The sequence below is a fragment of the Lepus europaeus genome, chromosome 20 (assembly GCF_033115175.1).
Source record: "Lepus europaeus isolate LE1 chromosome 20, mLepTim1.pri, whole genome shotgun sequence".
Classification (NCBI taxonomy): domain Eukaryota; kingdom Metazoa; phylum Chordata; class Mammalia; order Lagomorpha; family Leporidae; genus Lepus; species Lepus europaeus.
In genome coordinates, this window is record NC_084846.1 from 3049361 (window position 1) to 3073627 (window position 24267).

The 24267-nt window shown below is 64.4% G+C and overlaps 1 protein-coding gene across 4 annotated transcripts in view; it reads left to right on the top strand.

Moving 5' to 3' along the window:
• RFX2 (regulatory factor X2) overlaps positions 1-23028 on the top strand; it is a 30272-nt gene extending 7244 nt beyond the window's left edge. Inside the window, exons 5-17 of one of the 4 annotated variants that reach the window (XM_062178966.1) lie at positions 4198-4272; positions 7358-7539; positions 7810-7929; positions 9115-9230; positions 9998-10116; positions 10635-10747; positions 11113-11267; positions 12651-12748; positions 14182-14331; positions 14819-15027; positions 15692-15845; positions 16652-16694; positions 22758-23028. In XM_062178966.1, the coding sequence (XP_062034950.1) occupies positions 4198-4272; positions 7358-7539; positions 7810-7929; positions 9115-9230; positions 9998-10116; positions 10635-10747; positions 11113-11267; positions 12651-12748; positions 14182-14331; positions 14819-15027; positions 15692-15845; positions 16652-16694; positions 22758-22888 (1665 nt within the window). In that variant the 3' untranslated portion in view covers positions 22889-23028. Of the gene's footprint in view, positions 1-4197; positions 4273-7357; positions 7540-7809; positions 7930-9114; positions 9231-9997; positions 10117-10634; positions 10748-11112; positions 11268-12650; positions 12749-14181; positions 14332-14818; positions 15028-15691; positions 15846-16651; positions 16695-16907; positions 18318-22757 lie in introns of those variants that run through there. The other 3 variants (XM_062178967.1, XM_062178968.1, XM_062178969.1) reach the window with 3 other exon arrangements.
• The last annotated feature ends 1239 nt before the right edge of the window (positions 23029-24267 follow it).

Sequence of the window (24267 nt, forward strand, 5' to 3'; positions counted from 1 at the left end):
GTCGAGCAGAGACTACAGAGGGCTGAGGGTGCACACCAGAGACTCCTCAGACTTCCCGAAGCCAGGCTTCTAGCACATTCTCAGCAGATGCGGGGCGGGCGAGCGGTCTTATCCTTACCTGATTGTGCCCAGGTGGTGTGACACCGGATGGCTTCGAATGTGCGCAGGAAAGCAGCCGTGGCTTCTCCCCCAGGTGGGAACACCTGCCAGGCCCCTCCGGGCCCCCCGTCTGCTCTCTGCGGCTGTAACAATGCCTGGGCAGCCGAGAGGGTCAACGGCGCCATGCCCGTGTGGGGAGGGCCTTGTGGCGAAGCGTGGCTCGTGGGCAGGCAGCGCCCAGCTAGCTGTGGTCTCCCTTCTTACGTAGGGACGTGGGGACGTGCCCTGTCCTGGAGCGCGTGCTGCATGGGCAGAGGTGGCGCCCCCCTCCCCGGGCTTCCCTCTCTTACCATCTCCCTTTTTCTTACCAACTGGGCTGAGCACCCTGCCCTCGGCCGGCCCCACCCACCACGCGGCGGCCCCGCATGGCTGTGTATGGCGGTTTCCCGTGTGGGAACGCCCCCCGGGACACAGGGTGCCCACCCAGGACACCACACGCCCCAGGAGAGGCCCACCCCTGCCTGAGCGAACAACGCAGGGACTGTTCAACCCCGTGTTTTGACTGAGGCTTCTCAGAAGTGAGCCAAGTAAACCTGACATTCAGGAAGGCGGCTGCCTGGGTTCTGCTGCCAATTCTGCGGATCAAGTTTTCAAACAAAAAATGAGAATTTTGGAAAACTTGTCTGCCACCAGGGGCCCTGGCAGCTTCCTGATGGGTGGTGATATTAACAAATGTGATTTCCTGCCTGTGTTTAATGAACCATGCCAGCATGTGGGAGGCCTGCCAGCCCAGCGAAGCCGTATTTTCCAAGTGACCAATGTGTGGTGTTGTAAAAACACCCATCGGTGAAACAGCCATCCAAATGCAAGGCAGTACTCATGTCTCATAGGAAGCTTCAGTTATACAACATGAAATGCGCCAGTCAGTGGCATTCAGAGCCTTCCCCATGCAGCCAGCACCTGCCTCTGGTTCCAGAACATTCCACCGGCACAAAGCACCCCAGCACCTGTGGCAGTCGCCCCCCACGGCCCCGCCCCGTCCCTGGGATCTGCCCGGGCCCTGCGTCTCCTGACAGGAGCCTTGTGCTGCGTGTTCTGGGCTGAGCTTCGTGGCTCCGTGGCTCCGTGGCTCCAGCGGTCATCCAGGCTGTGGCGCGCCGGCTCCATGCCGCTGTGGCTAGGTGACAATCTGCGGTGTGGGCGGAGCTCCTGCTGGGCACACACCGGCGCCCCACTGCCCCCGGCCTCCGCCGCTTCCGCTGAGGTCCGCCGTCGCTCTGACCAGGTCCTGTGTCCGCGATGCTTCCCGCAGTTTGACTGTCACCTGTCTCGAGGTTTGTGGAGACTTGGAACGCGGGAGGTTGGCGGCCGCTGTATCCCCAGGGCGCTCGGAGCCTCCCCTCCTGGCACTCGTGTGGACACGTGCTTGGTGGAGTCCCGGCTTCGCTCTGCTCTCTGCTCCTCTGGCTGAAACCTGTCCTCACGCTCCCCGTCCTCGCCCCGCCTCTGCGGGTCTGCTCTTTTTTTTTTTTTTTTTAAGATTTCTTTATTTATTTGAAAGAGTTACACAGAGAGAGAAGGAGGGGCAGAGAGGGAGAGGTCTTCCATCCGCCGGTTCACTCCCCAATGGGCCACAACGGCCAGAGCTGGGCCAATCTGAAGCCAGGATCCAGGAGCTTCCCCTGGGTCTCCCACACAGGCACTTGGGCCATCCTCTACTGCTTTCCCAGGCCATAGCAGGGAGCTGGATCGGAAGTGGAGCAGCCGGGACTTGAACTGGCACCCATATGGGATGCCGGCATTGCAGACTGGGGCTTTAACCCGCTGTGCCACAGCGCCGGCACCTTAACAAGCACGTTCAGTCCGCAGTTGGTTGAGTTCGTGGATGCCAAGTTTTGGGAAATGCAGGGTGGCCTGCTTCCGGCAAGGGGCCCCTGGCCCGCATTTGTTGGACTCTCTTGTACGCATTCCAGGTTTTTGGAGATAGGTGGGTGGCGTGCTGGCTTTCAGTTCTTCTTTGTTATGGTATCATGTGCCACCTTTGATTGACATGGACCACTTGCACATTTTTGGGGTACTGTACAATGTTTCCACACAGACACAGCACCGACGCCCCAGCAGGACTTCTTTTCCTGTTCCCCTCTGCGCGTGTGGCGCCTCCCAGCCCCTCTAGATTTAGAACAGAAGCTCGTTTAGGGGAGAGGAGGCTCCAAGTGTTCTCACGGTGCACAGGCTCTGCACCGGATGGTTGAGACCCGCTGTGCCGGAGAGACGGTGGCTTTTCTTGCCCTTCCTAGTGTGTTGTGCACCCGACAAGGCCACCCGGGAGAGTGGGGGTTCCAGAGGGTCCTGAACTCTGCCCCCAGGCCCTGGCAGGCGTGTGTACCTCCCTGCCCAGGCTGTGCCCAGGCTGCATGGCCACGGGGCGAGGCTCAGGGACGCGTGTGTGTTTACTTCTCCCTCACCCGGGCCCTGGGAGAAGGGACCCTGGCACCTTCCCTGGTTTGTGGCAGGGGTGGCAAATGCAAGAAGACCCCCCGTGGGCAGAAGAGGCCTCCGGAGCGGCAGTGCCATTCTCCAGCTTGGCTCTGGGGGCCGGGCTGTGGAGCCCACCCTGGGCCTGCCACGTGCAGGAGTCCTTGCCGCCCAGGGGTGCTTTGGGAAGAAATCAAAGTGCACCCGCATTTAGCTCCTGGTCTTTCTGTCTGTCACAATGATTGTCACTTCCCGACTTCCACGCGTGAGCTAGGTCAAGTTCAACAAGTGCAGACGTGGGGGCCACGTGCGGCTGGTGCTTCCGGCTGGACGTAGGCCTGCCCAGCACCCCTGCACCTGGCCCTGTGCGCCCAGCTCACAGCCCTGCCCACCCTCCAGAAGTCCAGCCCTCAGCTCCCTCGACTGCTTCCAGGACTCCATGTCCTTTCCCACAGCCTCACTGCACAAACACCCAGGCTTGGTCGCTGTGACTGCACAGGGGCCCCGGGCCTACACTGCCCATGGCAGAGCCTGTGTGTGTCTTGGGCCTTGGCCCGGCAAGGAGACCTCAGACTGTGTGACAGGACAGGCTGGCTGGGAGGTCAGGGCCGTTGATGTCTTTGGTTTTGTTCGTCTGATTCTCCAAGCAGCAGAGTGACTGCCAATTAGCGTGTGTGCCTGTGCACCTGCCAATACTGTCCCAGTGCAGTGGCACAGGGTTTGTTTTGTTTTAAGATTGATTCGAGCTGACGCCGTGGCTTTACAGGCTAATCCTCCGCCTTGTGGCGCCGGCACACCGGGTTCTAGTCCCGGTCGGGGCACCGATCCTGTCCCGGTTGCCCCTCTTCCAGGCCAGCTCTCTGCTATGGCCAGGGAGTGCAGTGGAGGATGGCCCAAGTCCTTGGGCCCTGCACCCGCATGGGAGACCAGGAGAAGCACCTGGCTCCTGCCATCGGAACGGCGCAGTGCGCCGGCCGCAGCGCACCTACCGCGGCGGCCATTGGAGGGTGAACCAACGGCAAAGGAAGACCTTTCTCTCTGTCTCCCTCTACTGTCCACTCTGCCTGTCCAAAAAAAAAAAAAAAAAAAAAGATTGATTCGATTTGATCTGAAAGGCAAAATGATAAAAAGAGAGAAAGAGAGATGTCTTCCATCTGCTGGTCTGCTCCCCAAATGGCTATAATGGCCAGGGCTGGGCCAGGCCAAAGCCAGGAGCCAGGTACTCCATCCAGGTCTCCTGCGTGGGTGGTAGGGCCCAAGCACTTGGGCCATCCTCCACTGCTTTCCGAAGCACATTAGCAGGGAGCTGGATTGGAAGCAGAGCAGCTGGGACTCGAACTGGTGCTCCAGTGTGGGACGCCGGCACTGCAGCTGGCGGCCTAACTGAAGTGCGGTGGTGAGTTTTGACCCTGTGACTTCATCCTGCTGCTTGTACTGGCCCGCGCCCGCTCAGCTCTGGGCTCACCACTGAACTGGCCCTGCCTGTGCCGAGCCCTGTTGTGACTCCGAGGCGCTCGAGTCGTTATTTGGATATTAATAACAGCAGATCTTGGCTCATGCTAACCATCTGATTTCCTTTTCCCCCGTTTTGTTTTGTTTTGTCTCTGCACACATTCTCTGTAGCTTGAAATGGCGATTGAAAACCTCCAAAAAAGCGAAGGAATCACATCACACAAAAGCGGTTTACTCAACAGCCATGTAAGTGTGTGTCGGCCTCGGCGGGCTGCTCGTGGCGTAAAAACCAGAGACAGGGAGAGGACGCCTTGGAGGGCAGAGAGGGAGCAAGAAACCCAGCCCAGCGGTGTGCAGGGAGCGAGCGAGCGAGCGAGCGTCTCCTTCCACAGGGAGGGACGGTGAAGACAGGGTCTGCGTGCGGAGAGGAGGTAGCAGCGTGGCCCCGGCCGGGGTGTCACGGGACTCTAGTGGAGGCGAGCTACTGCGAAAGTGCCCGGCAGTGTAGCCGCACGTGAAAGACAACAAAGGCGGAATAGGCAACCACACAAAGAGGCCAGGAAAGCCCAGTCTTCCTGGCCTGGAGTCCAAGGGACTGGTCACCGGAGCAAAGGGCAGCAGCACTGGCAGCTGCCGGCTGTAGCGCTCGGAGGTCCTGGGCCGTTGTCTGCCTTCCAGGAGAGAACCCGTGGCTGTAGGGCTTGTGCGGGAAGCTGCAGGAGCCCTGGCTCCGGGCAGCTCGGTGGCCAGAGGGCACTGCATGAGGCGACTTGCTCAGGCCCTCTGTCCCGGGACGATGACATGGCGGGGGGAGGGCACGGCTCCTCGAACCTGCCCCTTGCACGTGACTCCTCCAAGTGCCTTCCACGTTGGCGTCTGCAGGAGCCCAGCCGGGAGGGCGGCAGCCCCGAGGGCGGGGCCCTCCTGTTAGCCCGCCCCAGGCACGTGTGCCCACCCTTGGCGTGGGGTTTGACTTTGCTTGCACCCGGTCCTACCTCTGACCCCTCTGAGACTCTGGTGATGGCTGATGTCCAAATAAGGCTTTATTTGGAAGTCAGAGTCAGAGAGAGAGGAGAGGCAGAGAGAGAGAGAGGTCTTCCATCTGCTGGTTCACTCCCCAGTCGGCCACAATGGCTGGAGCTGCGCCAATCTGAAGCCAGGAGCTTCTTCCAGGTCTCCCACATGGGTGCAGGGACCCAAGGACTTGGGCCATCTTCCACTGCTTTCCCAGGCCACCGCAGAGAGCCTGATCGGAAGAGGAGCAGCCAGGACTCGAACCAGCGCCCATGTGGGATGCCGGCACTGCGGGCGGCGGCCTCACCCTCCGCCCCGGCGCCAGCCCCGTCATTCAGTTCTAGTCCACTTCCCCTCAGGGTCACTCATCGATGCACAGAGAGGAAAGGGGACCCGCGGCTGCCCGAGGGTCTGTCTGGGTCAGTCCTGTCCCCAGCAGGAAGAACTCATCGTCAAGCGCCATGCATCTTTCCACATCAGTGTCCCCCTCCTTACCCAGGCAAACAGTCCTCCTCTTGACGCACAGAACACGGGCAGAGGGGCGGCGATGCGCGGAGGTGGTCGCCTTCTCCAGGTCTTGCTTCTGACCTACAACTGGTCTCCTCCGGCTGGTGGACAGGCTCGCGATACCAGCTCCCGGGCTCCTGGCCCAAGGCTTCCTGCAGCCCGTGGCCGCCAGGCCTGGCCTCCTGTGGTCATCTGGCTTCTGCCCAGCTCACCTTGGCACTCAGGCCCTTGGGACATTGGGCTGCCGGCCTTGGTGTCTGCGCACAGAGGCTGCCCGGAGCAATGGCGCCTCCTGCTCCCCACACGCGAGTGCCTGGGCTCAGCCCGGCTTTCCCAGCCTGTTCTGGAAGCATCTCCAAGACCCTGGGCCGCACACAGTGACAGAGCCAGCTCTGCCTCTGCCCTCAGAGGGTGCTCTTGAGGACTTGGGAGTGGGGAGGAGACCAGCAGTAACCAAAGCAGTGCGAGCCCTGATCCTGCACAAGCTGCGCTAGAGGACCCCGGGCTCAGAGGGCCCCCGCACAGGGCAGCCCCTGCTCGCCTGGACTCTGCACTGAGTAAAAGTCAGGAAACGGTGGCAGAGAGAGGACCCGCTCCTCCAGCGCCAAGGCCAGGGCGGTGCCCGGTGGCCGCAGAGAGGCCAGTCTCCTCTCCAGTCAGAGGTGCCGCCCAGACAGCATCAGCGCCTGCTGACCTCCCAGTTCCGAGTCACCCAGCTTCCCCAGAGCGAGGCAGGGAAGGCTGCAGAGGCCAGATGTGGTCACGGCGGCCAGGCCAGGCGTGGGGAGCAGATCCAACCGTGCAGAGACTGGCGCACAGCTACAACCTCGGGAGAGGGCCAGGAGCCGAGACCCCGTCTGCAGGAGCCCAGCCTGGAGGGTGGCAGCCCCAAGGGTGGGGCCCTCCTGTCAGCCCTCCCCAGGCAGGCTCAGCACCCCCCTCCCCCAGCTCCCGAGACGCCGTCCTCTGCCCTCAGTGCCAGAGAGCAAGTCTGGTCCCCTCCGACTGCCTGCTCTGTCCCAGACGCACCGGCACGTGTCTCCGGGTCTGTTTCCGCTGGAGGAGCTGCTGGGCTGCCCCTAACAAGGAGCCCAAGCTTCCGTCCTTCCCAGCTGCTCTGGGGTAGGGGCAGACGCACAGGCAGGACGCACTGGGCCCGGCACACCCAGGGCGGGGCAGGGACCCAGCCTTGCTCCATGCACGTGGCTCCTGCCTCCCCCAGCCACGGTGAAGGTCATTCAGGGCAGCGGGAGCAGCACCAGAGGCTCTCTGCTGGCGCAGTGCCCCGTGGTTTGGGTGGGTGGTTCTCACACCTCAGACTTGACCTTGACCTTGACCTCCAGCCATGGGCCTCAGCTCCAGACTCTCACCAGCCTTTGGACTCGCCTTTAGGTGTTTTATTAAATCTCTGTTTTGCCTCCGGCTGTCGGGGAAATGGGTACACGTGGGTCCCTCTGTTCATTGTCAACCCTAAACACTGAGCGCCGCGCTGACGGGACTCGGGAGGCTTCCTTTAATCTTCCAGTCTCTCCATGGCTGCAGGTGTGGGGGGTGGCTTGGTGCTTGCACAGCGCGTGGTGGTACATGTGTGTAGTGGTGTGTGCATGTGAGTGGTGGCGTGTGCGTGCCTGTGTGAGTGACCGTGAGGACTGACCCTGCCGGGCCTGACGTGGGAAGGATGAAACAGCGCTCAGTTACCGTGTGAGAGACGGCAGCCGCGGCTGTCCTCGCCGCCGTCCTCTGGGTGAGCCCGAGTGGGTGTTTCCGTGCCCTCCGGGGTACTGACGCGCGGTCCTGTCTCTCTGCCCAGCTGCAGTGGCTGTTAGACAATTACGAGACTGCCGAAGGCGTGAGCCTGCCGCGGAGCTCCCTGTACAACCATTACCTCCGGCACTGCCAGGAGCACAAGCTGGACCCGGTGAACGCCGCGTCCTTCGGGAAGCTCATCCGCTCCGTGTTCATGGGCCTGCGCACGCGGCGGCTGGGCACCAGGTGGGTAGCTGGGACCCCCATGGCGCCCGCGCCCTCTCCCTCACCCAGACGCAGACTTGCTGGAAGCCACAGGGCCACCAGCCGCCCCTGGTGAACTTGGAGCCGCCCCGAGTGTGCATGGGCTAGAGCCCTAGAGGGCTTCGTACTATGCATCTGCCATCAGTGTTTCCCGGGGTTCAGCAAACGTAGCGCCAGAGTGGCCATGGAAGCCACGCCCCTGCCGTCAGGACGCGGGTCGGGGGAGCTGACGCTGGGCTGCCTGATTTCCAGGGGCAACTCCAAGTATCATTACTATGGGATCCGGCTGAAGCCAGACTCGCCCCTGAACCGGCTCCAGGAGGACACACAGTACATGGCCATGCGGCAGCAGCCCACGCACCAGAAGCCCAGGTGGGTGACCCGGCTGAGGCCGGGCCCGGACAGGTTCTCCAAGTGCGAGGTTGAGGACGGGGTCTTCCCTGGAGAGGGTGGGGGGAGGTGCGTGTGTGGGAACCCCCACCCCCGTGGCCTGCGTCCTGGGGAAGCCACAGTCCCCTCTACGCAGGGCGAAGCGAGGCTGGGCTACCCGCTCCGGCAGCTGGCAGATTTCTCACATCTTTACCCTTTGCAAAACCAGCCATTAGTTTTCAGAGTGGTTTCAGGCTCTGGCACGGTCGTGTGCCGCGTCACGTTCTGGGCAGTAGACCACATGTGCAATGGTGGTCCCGTAAGACCGGCTAGACAGCGCCTGGAGGTGCCGTAGCCATCCGAGTCTGTGAGCATCCAGGGCGTTCACACAGGGACAAAACCGGCCAAGGACAGAGCTCTCCAAACATCCCCGCACTGAGCAGCCCACGCTCCATGGGGCGTGCAGGCACAGGCGGATGCATTCCCGGGCGGGTGGGCAAGTGGATGGATGATGGACAGATAGATGGATGTGTGGGTGGGTGGATGGATGGGTGGATGGACAGAGAGATGGGTGTTTGGGTGAGTGAGTGGAAAGATGGACAGACAGACGGATGTGTGGGTGGGTGGATGGATGATGGACAGATGTCTGGGTGGTTGACTGGATGGATGGACGGATGGACAGGTGGATGTTTGGGTGGGCAGGATGGATGGACAGATGGACGGATGGAAGGATGGACGGATGTGTGGGTGGCTGGGTGGAAGGATAAGTGGCAGATGGGTGGGTGGGTGTGTCCACAGTGTAGTCCGTGCTGACACTTGCTACGCCGTGGATGGACTTCGGGAAACAGGCCAGACACTTGAGGACAAGCTCTGCGGGATTCCACTCCTAGGAGGTCCCTGCCACTGTGGGATGCACAGAGGCAGGGAGTAGAGCCGGAGGGCTGAGGGCATCTCTCACAGGGCAGAGTTTCCGCTTGGGGCTTGAGAACTTTCTGGAGACGGATGGTGGTGATGGCCGTGCCGTCTTGGGAATGTGCTTACGCCACGGAACTGTACACGTAAACATGGCTGTGTTGTGTTTACTGGAGGACACCCAGCCCCCAAGCTGACCCCTGCGCGGTCCCCTGCCCTTGGGGCATCCCAGGCCGGGCTGCGCGGGCCTCGTGGTGACCACGTGTCCCCGCCCAGGTATCGGCCTGCCCAGAAGACGGACAGCCTTGGGGACAGCAGCGCCCACAGCAGCCTGCACAGCACGCCCGAGCAGGCCACGGCCGCCCAGAGCCAGCACCACCAGCAGTACATAGGTGAGCGGCCAGCCCCCGCCCCGGGGAGCGCTGCACAGCGCCGGCAGTGTTTAGCCAGGGGTTGGGAACAGTTTTCTGGGGCTGGGCAATGGGCACAGTGGTTAGGCACTGCTTGGATGCCATATCAGAGGGCCTGGGTTCGAGTCCTGGCTCCACCTCCAATTCCAGCTCCCTGCCTAGGAGGCAGTAGTGATGGCCCCAGTACTGGGGTCCCCGCCACCCACCTGGGAGACCCGGATGGAGCTCCTGGCTCCTGGCTTCCGCATGGCCCAGCCCTAGCTGTTGTAGCCATTTGGGGAGTGAACCAGCAGATGGAAGATCTCTCCATAATTCTGCCTTTCAAATAAATAAAATAAATCTTTTAAAAAAACTTTTCCAGTAAAAAAGTTAGAAAGTTCTAGATAAGCCCTCTCTCTGGTGCCCCGAGATCTGAGAATACCCGCACACTCGGCACCCGAGCGTGGTGAGAACTGTAGGTGAGAGCTGGGGAGGGGGCGCGGCAGGATTTGGCCCCCTTGTAGGTTGGATGGATCCAGCCGTCTCCGGAGGTCCCTGCAGGGGCGCTGCCACCGGCCCCCTGCCCAGGGGTCCCATCAGCAGGCCACCCCACGGAGCTGCTGAGTGCAGAGCTGGGAGCCAGAACTCCAGCCGGCTCTCCCACGGGTGGCAGGCGCCCCAGCCCTTGAGCCCTGGCTGCTGCCTCCCAGGGCTCGCGCGTGGGAGCAACGGGCAGAGCCCCACTGCCGACTCCCCGCGTCGGCCCGCAGACGTCTCCCACGTGTTCCCCGAGTTCCCGGCGCCCGACCTGGGCAGCGTGCTGCTGCAGGAGAGCGTGACGCTGCAGGACGTGAAGACGCTGCAGCTGGCGTACCGGAGGCACTGCGAGGTGACCGCCCGCGTCCCCCGGGGCGCCTCAGAGACCCGCGGCCACCCCCGCCCCGCCGCCCGAGCCGCGTGCGCGTGCCCCCTACCCCCACTGCCCGGAGCCGCGTGCGCGTGCCCCCCACCCTCCACCCCCGGCCGCCCGGAGCCTTGTGCGCATGCCCCCCACCCCTCTGCCTGGAGCCGCGTGCGCGTGCCCCCCACCCTCCACCCCCGGCTGCCCGGAGCCACGTGCGCATGCCCCCTACCCACACTGCCCGGAGCCGCGTGCGCGTGCCCCCCACCCTCCACCCCCGGCCGCCCGGAGCCACGTGCGCATGCCCCCTACCCACACTGCCCGGAGCCGCGTGCGCGTGCCCCCCACCCTCCACCCCCGGCTGCCCGGAGCCGCGAGCTCGTGCCCCCCACCCCGCCGCCCGGAGCCGCGTGCTCGTGCCCCCCACCCTCCACCCCGGCCGCCCGGAGCCGCGTGCGCGTGCCCCCACCCCCGCCGTCCGCCTGACCGTCCGTCTTCGCCTCCAGGCCACCCTGGACGTGGTCGTGAACCTGCAGTTCCACTACATTGAGAAGCTGTGGCTTTCCTTCTGGAACTCCAAAGGCCCGGCCAGCGACGGCCCCGCCTCGCTCCCTGCCAGGTGACCGCCCTGTCCAGCTGCTGCCCAAGTAACCCGCAGGCGCCCCCCACCTGCTGGCCCCCGGGGGCCGGGGCTGAGAACCGCCTTCCCGCCCGCCTTCCCGCCCGCGTGGGAAGTCAGGGTCCGCAGGGAGGGGGCGGAGGGGGCCGAGCTCAGACTCGGGGTCCAGGGGCGGAGCCCTGCAGCTGCAGTGAGGCAGTGGGCGTGGCCACAGCAGGGGCCACAGGGCCAAGCCTGGGGCGTCTGAGTGTCCCGGGCCTGCGACCTGCAGAGGGGTCTGAGCTAAGAGGCTGGGGGTGGGGGTGGAAGTCCCGGCGCTGGCGCTGGGGGTGGGGCGGCCGCGCTAACCCGCCCCTCGGCCGCAGTGACGAAGAGCCCGAAGGCGCGGTCCTCCCCAAGGACAAGCTGGTGTCCCTGTGCAAGTACGACCCCATCCTCAAGTGGATGCGGAGCTGCGACCACATCCTGTACCAGGCGCTCGTGGAGATCCTCATCCCCGACGTGCTGCGGCCCGTGCCCAGTAAGCGCGCCTCGCCGCGGTGGCCAGCCAGCCAGAGGCAGGGAGATTTCCATCTGCTGGTTCACTCCCCAGACACCCAGACAGCCGGGGGCTGGGCCAGGCCAGAGCCAGCTCAGTCCAGGGCTCCCACGGGGGTGGCGGGGCCCGGGCACCCGCGCCTCACTGCTGCCACACAGGGCGGAGCTGCGGCTGGAGCCCAGGCTCTCGTAGAGTGCGGGGCCCACGCAGGGCCGCGGCCGCCCCTCCCCGTCTCCCTGTGCGGGCCCACGCAGGGCCGCGGCCGCCCCTCCCTCTCTGCCCGTACGTCCATGGCCGCTCAGTGTCGCGGAACAGGCTTTCCTTTGCCTCCATGTTTCTCCCTGTTTCTGACCCAGACCTGCAAGAAGGGGGAAGCCACGATTAGTGGCTCTGACCGTGGTCAGCTCACTGCCAGGAGTGGGCCAAGACCAGACCCAGTTTCTGGAAGATCCCTTGGAGGGCACCAGGCTGGCTGAGGGGTGGCCTCGTCACAACCCCAGATGGGGCTGCTGCCACCTGGTCCAAAGTTGGTCAGCGCCCGCTGTGCCCGTCCCTGGAGGCCCTGGGGGCTGTTCGCTGAGAACAGGCACCAAGAAGGGAGCCAGGGTCGTGGCTGCAGCCTGCCTAGCGCCGTGGGGGTCCCCAGAGGACCCCGGAGGTGGGGTCAGAGTGACAGGGCACAGCAAGAAAAACAGAGAAGCCTGGCTGGCCCACGGAGACTTCCCGAGACCCCTGCCCTCCGTGGCGATACCAACGCTCGCCACGAGGGGGCAGTGGTGCCAAGTGCCCCACAGTATCCAGGGTGGACCAGGCAGCTGGAGCCCCTGGGGCGAGCCTCGGAGGCCATCTGCCCGTCGCTGGGCCTGCCTTTCTGTGTCGCCAGAACCTGGGGGGTTGCAGAGCCCGGGAGTCTCCCTGCGCCTGCCTGCCCGCGGCTGCACGCAGGGTTCCAGCGGCGTCTCTGGGGCCTGTGGTGGGGGCTTCGCTTCCTTTTCCGAGTTTTGCTTCTGGTTTTCAGTGCTCTGAGTAGTGTTCGCTTCTTGTCAGCAATCGCTCATGAACTTGAGAGTTGGGAGGGGGTGTGTGTGCACGTGGGGGTCTCTCTCCCGGGCCCTGGAGACCCTGCATACCCTCAGGGTGTGCAGCAGCATCCCTGGCCCCACCCACAGACGGCCCCAGACACTGCTCAGTGTCCCTGGGGAGCAGAGACCCCGTCCTGGGCAGCGGTGCTGACGCTCACCCCCTGGCTAAACTCCCCACAGCCCGGGCCCTGCTCCCTGGCTCTCCGTGGGTGGGAGTCGGATGCCGGTGTTGGGGGCGGCCCCCTGCCCTGCCCTGGGTTAACTCGGGGTTTGTGCCTCCCAGGCACCCTGACTCAGGCCATCAGGAACTTTGCCAAGAGCTTGGAGGGCTGGTTGACAAACGCCATGAGTGACTTCCCGCAGCGCGTCATCCAGACCAAGGTGAGGGGGCGGCGCCCGCCCCAGGACCTGAGCGCCCCGGCTTGTGCAAGGCCAGCACAGCCGGCACCTGAAGTGACAGCCAACTCACGGCACACTTTTTGTGCCCTTCGTAGAAGGGAAAGTGAACCTCCTTGTGGGACGTCAAACGCAGCGGGCAGCCTCCCTGGGGAAAGTCGGAGTACCCATTGTCCCTGGGGGCGGGGCAGGGTAGGGAGAGGGAGCGCGAGATCTTCCATCTGCTGGGTCACTCCCCAAATGGCTGCAATGGCCAGGGCTGGGCCAGGCTGAAGCCGGGAGCCAGGAGCAGGGACTCCAGCACTTGCGTCACCCTCTGCCGCCTTCCCAGTCACATCAGCAGGGCACTGGATGGGAATTGAAGCAGCCGGGACTCGAACCGGCGCTCCGATACGGGATGCTGGCCCCGCAGGAGGCGGCTAAAGCACCCTGGCCGCAGGACCGGCCGTGACCACCTCCCAAGGAGCTGGGGCTCAGCGCAGGGCCAGCCTCTGGGCATCTGGTCACTGCCTGTGCTCTGGAGTTGACCTCGCAGGACCCCTGGGTCCCTGGCCGGTCGCCTGCACGCTCCCAGGCCAGACCCCAAACCCCATCTCCCAGTGGCTGGAATGCTTTGTTAATTGACCTGAATGGCAGAGTCAGAGAGTGGAGATAGCAACACAGACAGAACTCTGCCATTCCCTGCTTCCCCAGTGGCCACAGCAGCGGGCGCTGAGCCGGGCAAGGCCGGGATTTCGGAGCTCCCCGCGGGCCTCCTGGGGTGTGCCCTAGCAGGCGCTGCGACTGGGCCGCGGGAGCTTCAGCCCCAGGACGGATGCCCGTCCCCAGAGAGCAGAGTGACTGTTCCCAGCCGGGAACACACCGAAACGCCCGAGGCGGGCTCCTGTGTAAGGGAAGAGGTGGGCACCGCCGAAGTCCCACAGTGGAGCACGGCTCTGAGCCAGCTCACTGCCGTTACACCTGGGAAAGCAGGAGTGACCCGGATGGAGTCCCAGGCTCCTGGCCGCAGCCTGGCCCATTTGAGGAGTGAACCAGCGGACAGAAGACCGTGTGTGTGTGTGTGTGTGTGTGTGAGGCTGCCTTTCACATAAATAAGTACATTCCTTTTTTAAAAAAGTCTGTTTTGGCTCATGGTTCTGGAGGTTTGGATTCCAGAGAGCAGGGCCCAGGCGCTGGGAGGGCCCTGGGCGGCCTGGTCCCACGCTGACCCCGCAGGTGGCTTCTCTCCCCCCGATGAAGTCACCTCCAAACTGCCCAGCTCTGAGCTCCAGGGGCCAATGAAGTGACCCCCTCCTGGTCACACGACAGAGTGGGGCACAAAGTCAACCCGTGGTGAGGGTCTAGGCGCGGCCTGGCTGTAGCTCCTCCCGGCGCCGTGGCTGAGCCACACACCCACCCCACACCCGGCTGCGTTCCAGGTGGGCGTGGTGAGCGCCTTCGCGCAGACGCTGCGGCGCTACACGTCCCTGAACCACCTGGCGCAGGCGGCGCGCGCGGTGCTGCAGAACACGTCCCAGATCAACCAGATGCTGAGCGACCTCAACCGCGTGGACTTCGCCAACGTGCAGGTGCCTCCTGGGGGCGGGGTCTCCCGGGGGAGAAGGGCTGGGCCCTCCACCCTCCAGAAAACCAGCAACCCCCAAACCTGGGCCCACACTGAACCCAGCACCCGGTGGGGCCTCGTGCAGGAAATAGGTGGAGGGTCGGAGCCTCCCGGTGTCCCCGCGGGGTCCCTCTGCACCGGCTCCCAAGTGCCCCATCCTCCCCAGGAGGCTCCTGGCCACCAGGGTCCCAGCCCCACATTCCCGCCCAGTGCCGGTCGCACAGCCCCATCCTCTGGGCGGGGGCGTGCAGATGCACGCTCGTGCTTCGACCCCAGTGTTCGGTCCTCTGGGCTTTGGTCCAGAAAGGCCGGCGCAGGAGGCCCGGAGGCGGGGCAGGCTCCCTGTGGCTCCTCCCTGACCCTGGAGGCGGGCGTGGTGCTCGCACGGTCGCAGCGCCTGGGCGTGGGGCGGCCGGCACCGCAGAGCCGTCACTGGCGCCGTGCGCCCCCAGGAGCAGGCCTCGTGGGTGTGCCAGTGTGAGGAGAGCGTGGTGCAGCGGCTGGAGCAGGACTTCAAGGTGACCCTGCAGCGGCAGAGCTCGCTGGACCAGTGGGCGCGCTGGCTGGACGGCGTGGTCACCCAGGTGCTGAAGCAGCACGCGGGCAGCCCCAGCTTCCCCAAGGCCGCCCGCCAGTTCCTGCTCAAGTGGTCCTTCTACAGGTGCGTCCTGCGGGGCCCGGGGGAGGGGCCTCCGCGCGGCTCAGAGGCAGTGGGGCCCAGCGGCCGGCGTCTAGGCCAGAGGTTATGATGGGAGCTTCCCCCGCAGCCACGCGGCTTAGCGTCCTCAGACCCTCCTGCCCCCATCCAGCAGCGTGGCCTCTGTGGCCTTTGTCACCGTCTGCCCGGTGCCCTGGTTCTGCATATGGCTCTCCGCGCCCCTGTCACCGCGGTCCACGCTCTTGCCCGCCTCCTCCCCACTCCCACAGGTTCCCAAGAGCTGGCCTCTTGCTCTGTCCCCTGCGGTGTCCCCAGCACCTACCCCCTGCCTGAGCCAGTGAACGGGGGAGGGGGGGAGCCCAGGAGACCCGGCTCCACCTGAGCCAGTGAGAGGGGGAGCAGGGGGAGCCCAGGAGACCCACGGCTTCTCCGTTCCCACGGCAGGCGCGGCCACCTGGGGGCGCTGTTTCCCGCAGCCGCTGGCTTTGTCGCCCACCGCTCCTGGCCCCGCCCACCCCATGTGGTCTGTGGTGCGAGAGGGCAGCCCTCTGCCCACCGGTGTCACGGGCCCCAGGGCTGCTCTCAGCTGTCCGGGCCGCAGGGTTCCCAGGCTGCCCCGCGGACAGCGCGTCGCCCTGAGCCCTGCGGCTGTGTCCCCTGCCCGCAGCTCCATGGTGATCCGGGACCTGACCCTGCGCAGCGCCGCCAGCTTCGGCTCCTTCCACCTCATCCGGCTGCTCTACGACGAGTACATGTTCTACCTGGTGGAGCACCGCGTGGCCCAGGCCACCGGCGAGACGCCCATCGCCGTCATGGGCGAGGTGAGGCGCGCCGGCCCCAGCCCCCCCGCCCCGCCTGGAGGACGTCCTGCCATGTAGCGCAGTACAAGAGGCAGCCTCTGAGTGCTCCAGAACATTCCATCTCGGGAGGAAAGCTCAGCTCTGTGGCCGGCCACCCCTCGGCCCCTCCCCCAGCCCCCAGTGACCACGCGTCCCCTTCCTGTCGCCGTGGAGTCCCCTGTCCGGGACGTGTCCTGTCGGGGGACCCCACACGGCGTGGCCTCTGTGTCTGCATCTCTCCCTGGCCGTGGCGTCCCCCAGGGCCCACACGCTGTTCCTGTTCCTGTTCCTGGCTGTGTGATAGTCCACTACGCCAGAAGCTTGGGGTCTTGAAAAAGTTCATGGAGAGGCGCTGGGGGAACCCCGCGCGTGGGTCTCGTTCCAAGTCACTCATGCCCCACGTGGCCCGGCCACAGCCCCGCCGCTGGGCGCGTCTGGACACAAGGCTTTGTCCACACATCTGTTTGCATCTCCACTCTGTCTCTAGGGTGTGACTGCTGGGTCGGGTGGGGCTCGTAGAGCTCGGGCGGGGGGGTGCTGAGCTCTGGGCCCTCACTGTGGCCGTGGGAACCAGGGTCCCCACAGCCTGCCCAGGACCCGCGGGAAGGGTGTGTGCTCCGGCACAGGCTCGGCGGGCACCCAGGTGCTCCCCTTCCCCACCACCACCAATGCCCGGGGCTCCCCGCCCCCAGCCGGCCTGGTGGCCCCCAGCTGCCCAGCCACCTACAAAACACAAACCCGTGGTGACCGTGGAGGGCGACGCCCCTAACCCAGGGTTTCTCTTGCAGTTCAACGACCTCGCGTCCCTGTCGCTGACGCTGCTGGACAAAGGTGGGTGTGTGCTGGCGTCCCTGCCCCGGCCCTCTCCCTGTGCCGGTTGGGGGGGGGGGGCGCTCCAGGGGTCCAGGGTCTCCAGAAACTGGAGCCCAGGGAGGGCGTGGCCAGAGACCCTCCCGGGTGGGTGGGCAGGCTGGGGACAGGCTGCTGCAGGCTCCCCCACGCCTTGACCCCTCACTTCTCCCCCCGCCCCCGGCGGCCCCGCAGACGACGTGAGCCAGGAGCATGGCGGTGAGGCAGCCGGGGAGCGCGGCCTGGGCGAGCCCCTGGTGAAGCGGGAGCGCAGCGAGCCGAGCCACCCTCTGCAGGGCATCTAGCACCGTGCGCCCGCCCGGCGCCCTGAGGACCTGGACTGCCCCGCTCCCCGCCTCAGTGCCTCTTCCAGGGCGTGCCATCTGCTCTGACTCCAGGGGCGCGCCCACCGAGGAGGAGAGAATGTTCTAGGAGAGATGGTCGCCGTGGCTGTTTGGGTGTCCCGGTGCCCCCGCGCATCTCCGGCCCTTGTCCTGAGCACACCTCCTGCTGGCAGTGGGCGCCGTGGTCCCTGTCCCTTTAAGAGCAGGGAGGGGCCGTGCTGAGAGTTGGTCCCCACCTTGGTCGCAGCAGGTACCAAAAATCTCCACATGATTTAAAAAGGAAAAACCTGGAAGGGAGGGGCAGCCACTCCCCGCTGGGTCCTGCCACAGGGCTGAGGGCACCAGGGACCCACCCAGCGTGCACCTTGTGGCCTTTCCTGGTGCGCCAGGAGCCCTGTCTCCGGGCGCCAGAGCCCTCTCCCAAGGCGGCTGCCCTCGCCACGGCCTGGCATGGGTCCACGGTCCGGCAGAACAAGCGACAGAGAGGGACCCTGCACAGGGCACTGTCCTTAGCAGAGCCAGAAGCTTTGTCAGCTTGGAGTCCAAGCTCACGGTCAACGTCGAGCAAAGCACGGCTCCGGAGTGAGTGTGTTCAGGGGGCGGAGCCTCTGCCCCCGAGCGTCGTGCCTGCGCCTGGCTCCAGGCCTCCAGGAAGCCCCCTCTGCGGGAGCCCTCCCAGCACCCCCCCAGCACCCTGGCCCCTGCCGAGCCCTTGGGTCCTCCTCACAGTCCACACTGCGGACTCGAGTGGGCCTGAGCGGAACTCCGCTGCCCACAGCCGCGTCCTGGGCTCTCCCTGCAAACCGCCCGCAGACACAGCCCGGCCTCCGGCCCGGGGAGCTCCGTCCGCGGCGACCCAGTGGTTTCTCTGTTTGGAAAATGTTCATGCCATAGTTTTGTGCTCTAATTGTTCTTAGAAGGTTGCTTACGAATGTGTCTATTGCACTATATTCAGTCCCAAATACTTCGTCCCCGTTGCTCAGAAGGTACTAATGCCAACTCCCGTGGCCTGGAAGCCCCGGCCTCTGCACAGGGCGCCGCGCCCGTGCCCGGGCTGCAGGGAGGCAGAGGCGGGCTCGTGGGAGAAGCGGCAAGTCGCTGGTAACTGCAGTGTTCGTCTGGTCTTACCTGGGAGACCTGGATGGAAGCAGACAGAAGAATGTCTAAGATGCGCGCGCCCCTCCCGGGAGGCACACGCATCCTCGGTTAATGTATTCTCGGCTCCCACTCGGAGTGACCAATACAGACTGGGTTTGTCTTAGGCTCCGTCTCGTCCTTTGCAGGGGCCACAAGGAGGCCTGGAGTGACCGCCGGGTCACAGCCCTGTTCTCGCCTCTGTCGGCAGCACAAGCATCCGGGTGCACCTGTTCACACACACACACACACACACAGCCGGGAGCCTGGGCCAGGCCAACCCCGAGCCAGGCTGCCGAGCCCTGCCCGGACAGCGCCGGGTAAGGGCCGGGCCCAGGGCTCCTCCGTGCCTGTGGCGCAGGGCCAGACCCCCCAATTCCTTGGCCCTGTGTTGAGACACAGGCAAGCTCAGAGGAGCCTGACTCGATGGGGCGGGGCAGGCAGCTGGGCTGACGCCATGGTTCCTGCTTGGGGGGGCCAGCAGAGGGAGGGACGACCTTAGGCAGGAGGAGGGGCCTCAGAATGTTCCAGAAAGGTGGGTGCAAGTCCGTCAGTTGCCCCTAAAAGCAGCTTCCCAGGTGCCAGGCCTGTGTCCCACACCCCCAGCCCAGGCCCCTCTCTTCCCTCCCCACCCCCGCTGGCAGCTCTAGGCCCCCCGCACACTCTCCTGCCCCTTCCAGGGCCCTCCTGGCTGGGCTGCTCCAGCCATGGCCACCGGGCCAGGGCAGGGCAGGCAGGAGACCCTGCAGGGGGTCCAGAGGCTGATGAGGGCGTGGCCCGGGCTGTCAGGGCCCGCCTCCCGGGAACCAGCGCCTGGGGAGGCAGGGGCTGTGGTCCTTGTTCCCACGCAGAGCAGTGAGCGCGCCCACGAATGAGTGCAGGAGGGAGGTGTCTGGGTGGAGGTGGCGAAGGCAGGGCAGGGCAGGGGTCCCCGGAGCGGGGAGGCAGCTGTCTGATGTCAGCCACGCTGGACTTGAGGGAGGCCCACTGTGGCTCTGTGGATGGGCCACAAAGAAGCCACAAGCAGGGACGCAGGTCAGGTGCTGGTTGAGGCAGGCGGGGGAGAGACAGTGGCCCAGGTTAGGAGGTCGGGTGTCACAGGATGTCACAGCCCGGGTCCCGGCCGTTGATCAGGGTGATGGCCCTGGCTCCCGGCTCTGGAGGCTGAGAAGGCCAGCATCACGGGTCAGGGGGGAGAGAGAGGAGCTAGGCTTGGCCTCTGTGACAGCTTTAACCTCCTTGCAGGGTCCGGGGCGGTGGCACAGTGAGCTAAGCCACCACCTGTGACGTATCAGAGCACCGGTTCAAATCCCAGCTGGTGCACTTCCGAAAGAGCTTCCTGCTAACGCGCGTGGGAGGCGGCAAGTGATGGTCCAAGTGCTGGGGCCCCTGCCACCCACGTGGAGACTGGAAGGAGTTCCTGGTTCCTGGCTTTAGCCTGGACCAGCCCTGGCCACTGGGGGGTGAACCAGCAGATAGAAGAGTGTCTCTCTGGCTGGCGCCGTGGCTTAACAGGCTAATCCTCCACCTTGCGGCGCCAGCACACCGGGTTCTAGTCCCGGTTGGGGTGCCAGATTCTATCCCGGTTGCCCCTCTTCCAGGCCAGCTATCTGCTATGGCCCGGGAAGGCAGTGGAGGATGGCCCAAGTGCTTGGGCCCTGCACCCGCATGGGAGACCAGGAGAAGCACCTGGCTCCTGGCTTTGGATTGGCATGATGCGCCGGCCGCAGCGGCCACTGGAGGGTGAACCAACAGCAAAAGGAAGACCTTTCTCTCTCTCTCTCTCTCTCTCTCTCTCTCTCTCTCTCTCTCTCTCTTTCTCTCACTATCCACTCTGCCTGTCAAAAAAAAAAAATAATTAAAAAAAAAAAAACCAGCTCTCACGTGCTGAGGGAGACGGTTCCTGGGGGAAGGAGAGGGGTCAGGGGGGTGGGGAGCAGCAGGGAGGCCGGTATCGGGGGTGCAGTGTGAGCCTGGCTGGAGCAGGCATGGGAGAACGCGGAGGGCTCGCCAGGTCCTGGGGAGGGGCGGGCTTCCCTCGGCCACATGCACTTGGTCTCGGCATCTCGAAGACGAGGGGCCGGCGGTGCTGAGAGCCAACCGCGTGCTCGGCCTCGCTGCCCTAGGAACCCAGCTGAGGGGTGGCTACGCCGCCACGTGGGACACTCGCGTCCCCTGAGTGCCTGGGAACGAGTCCCGCCTCCACCTGTCACCCCGCTCCCTGCTGGTGCACCTGGGAGGCAGCAGGTGGCCCCCGCCGCCCACGTGGGAGACCCGGATGGAGCCCTGGCCCAGCCTCGGCTGTCGTGGGCATTTGGGGAGACCCGGATGGAGCCCTGGCCCAGCCTTGGCTGTCGTGGGCATTTGGGGTCGAGTCAGCAGAGGAGCAGTCTGTGTGTGTGTGTGTGTGTCTCCCTTTCTCTGTCACTCTGCTGTCACATTGATTTTTTAAAATATTATCTGTATATTTTCAAAGAGTTACAGAGGAGAGCTCTTCCATCCACTGCTTCACACCCCAGATGGCTGCAATGGCCAGGGCTGGGCCAGGCCACAGCCAGGAGCCAGGAGCTTCCTCTGAGCCTCACATGTGGATGGCAGGAGCCCAAACACTCTGCCATCCTCTACTGCGTCTCTCCATTAGCAGGGAGCTGTATTGGAAGCGGAGCAGCCAGGACAGGAACCGGCGCCCATATGGGATGCCAGCGTAGCAGGTGGCAGCTTTGTGCACGTTGCCACAGTGCTGGCCCCATTTATTAACTTTTTTAAAAGTTGAGTTGATTGAGGTGGACATTGCGGCACAAGTTGAGCCAGCAGTTGCAAAGACAGCACCCCATATCAGAGCACGGGTTCAAGTCCTGGCTGCTCCACTTCCGATCCCACTCCCTGCCGGTGATGCCCGTGGGAAGACAGCAGAAGACGGCCCCCGTGGAGGACCCGACGGAGGCCCTTGCTTCTGGCCACAGCCTGCCCCAGCGGGGCAGCAGTTGGGAGATCTCTCGCTCCGCCTTTCCAATAAGTCAGCGAATGACGGGACGGGAGGCGCCTTCTGATCCTGCCGCGTGGTTCCAGCCCCCAACGCCCCCCGAGCTGCCCAGGCTCCCCTCATTTCTCCCGCATCTCACGAGCAGCGTCACAACCTCCCAGCAAATTTCCCCTGCACTGACGGTCGCCAGAGGTGGGGTTTGAACCTTGGCAGCAACCAAGGCCTGAGCAAGGTCTGGCTCCCCACGCAGCCTCTGCGTCTTAGCATTTCAGGAAAAGAACCGAATTTTCACCGCCTAGAGCCAAATGTTTGATTCATCGCAGTCCTCTGCCGCCGCCTAGTGGCAGCTGTCTGACATAGCCTGTTCCTTTTCCCAGGGACACCCCCGGCCAACTTGTCTACCTAAGTGGTCAATTTGTTTACCTACTTGCAACAATGCGTGGCCAAAGCCAGGAGCCAGGAGCTCCATCCGGGTCTCCCATGTGGGTGCAGGGGCCCAAGCACTTGGGCCATCGTCCACTGCTTCCCCAGGCCTCTGAAGTGGAGCAGCCGGGACTCAAACTGGCGCCCATGTGGGATGCCGGCACTGCAGGCAGAGGCTTAGCCAGGAGTCTGGAGCTCCATCCGGGGCTCCCATGTGGGCGGCAGGGACCCAGGTCCTTGAGCCCTCGCTGCTGCCTCCCAGGGTGGGCGGGCACCTGGAGCTGGGCTCAGGAGTCCGGGTCGGGGCACAGGCTGCCTGACAGAGAGGCGAAACCCCACCACCGCAGGCACCGGCAAACACGAGCCAGCGTGGACTCGCGGGTCTCTGCAGAGCAGTCCACACGGAGGCCGAGGCTGGCGGCCCCGGCACTGCGGCCGGAACGCGGCAAGCAGTGGAAACAGTGTTGGCCATCGGGCGGAGGGCTTGCCCGTCTTCCCGTGTCCCCCGAGAAGCCCCAAGAGTGGGGCTGGCATCCTGGCGTGGCGGGTTAAGCCGCTGCCTGGGATGCCAGCATCCCACGTGACAGCACAGGTCGGAGTCCCGGCTGCTCCACTTCCGATCCAGCTCCCTGCTAATGCGCCTGGGAAAGCAGCGAAGACGGCCCGAGCGCTTGGGTCCCTGGAGACCCAGCTGGGGAGCTCCTGGCTCCCGGCTTCAGCCTGAACCCGCCCCGGCCTTGGCAGCCATCTGGGGAGCGTACCAGCGGATGGAGGACCTCTGTGCCTCTCCGTCTCCCTGTCACTGTGCCTCTCACATAACTAAAATAAACCTTTCTAAAAAAACAAAGCAAGCCACAAGCGGACTATATTTAGGAAGTGGTGACACATTTCTGGGAGTTTCCCAAGCTGTGGGCGTGCGCTGTGACTTCAGGGGACGTAGAGTGACAGTCACGCGGCCTGCGCTGGCTCCACTGCCACCCGCCGTCACCGCCTCTCGACCTGTCAAGGGGAAAGTTTCCGTTGAGTGATAATGCGCCTTTAATGCCCCCTTAATGCCTCACTAATCCCCGTTACCTCCCGGCCCCGGCTGGGCTCCGGGCAGGCCCTGCTCTCTGCCAGGCTGTTTAACGCCGCCTTGTCTTCCGGTTTATGTTCCCCCAGGATCTCCTACCCCTGGCTCAGCGCTTGTTCTTCTCTCAGAACGGTACACAGCATCCACTCAACTCAGGCGTAACCGAAAGGAAAATGGGCCATCACTCAAAGTCAGGGGCCCCGATCTCTGGGGGAACTGAGGAGGACGAAACCGAGAAGCTGGGTGCCGGCGGGCAGGGCGGGGGACCAGGGGGGGCAGCGCGTGGCCCAGCCCACGCCTGGAGCCTGCTGGGAAAACCCGGGGTAGCAGAAGACACGGTGGGGGGCCGGCGAGGGTGAAGCCACCGCGTGGGACGCCGGCGTCGCATCCTGGGGCACAGACCTCAGTCCTGGCTGCCGCACTCCTGATCCAACTCCCTGACCCTCCCCCCCCCCCCCCCCCCGGGCAGGCAGCGAGTGGGGCCCAAGTGCTCGGCCCCTGCACCCGCGGGGGGGACCCCGATGGAGCTCCCGGCTCCCGGCGTCAGCCTGGCCCAGCCCTGGCATGGCAGCCATCTGGGGAGTGAGCCAGCGGATGCAGGATCCATCCCCCCACCCCCACCCCGTAATTCTGCCTTTCAAATACGTAAATCGATCTTAAAGAAAATGTGTTGGGAGCAAGTTTTTTTTTAAGTGTTTGCTTTAAGTTGCCGCCTGCAGTGCTGGCTTCCCATATGGGCGCTGGTTCAAATCCTGGCTGCTTGCTCCTCTTCTGATCCAGCTCCCTGCTGTGGCCTGGGAAAGCAGTGGACGATGGCCCGAGTCCTTGGCCCCCTGCACCCACGTGGGAGACCCGGATGGAGCTCCTGGCTCCTGGCTTCGGATCGGCGCAGCTCCAGCTGCTGCGGCCAATTAGGGAGTGAACCAGCAATGGAAGACCTCACTCTGCTCTCTGTGTGTAACTCTGACTTAACGCGCCTGGGAAAGCAGCGGAGGACGGGCCTGGTGCTTGGGCCCCTGCACCCCATGGGAGACCAGGAGAAGCACCTGGCTCCTGCCATCGGATCAGCGCGGTGCGCCGGCCGCAGCGCGCTACCGCGGCGGCCATTGGAGGGTGAACCAACAGCAAAAGGAAGACCTTTCTCTCTGTCTCTCTCTCACTGTCCACTCTGCCTGTCAAAAATTAAAAAATAAATAAAAATAAAGGGGCAGGGCTTTGAGATTCGACCCCAGACAAGACCCGGAGCATCAAGTCCTGAGCAGAGGAAGCCAGCCAGTGCAAAGGCCCTGGGGCTGGAATGAGTGGGTGGGGGGCTGGCGGCGGGTCGCTGCGTGAGCCCAGACGCGAGGTGCAGGGTTCATTTTGAGCTCAGCCGAAAGCTGCTCAGAAGCGCATGCCCTTGGTATTTCTATTTTTAATTTCTCACTAAAAGATTCCTCTGCAGCCTGGCCGTCCATCGGAAGGGGCAGGGCTTGGGGGCAGCCTCAGCCTGGTCCAAACCAGCCTCCTGCTACCGTGCGGCCTGGGGCACAGCAGCTGGGCTGGCCTGGGCTGCTGCAGGCACGGGGGTGGGGGGTGACCGCTGTTAGAACAAACCGG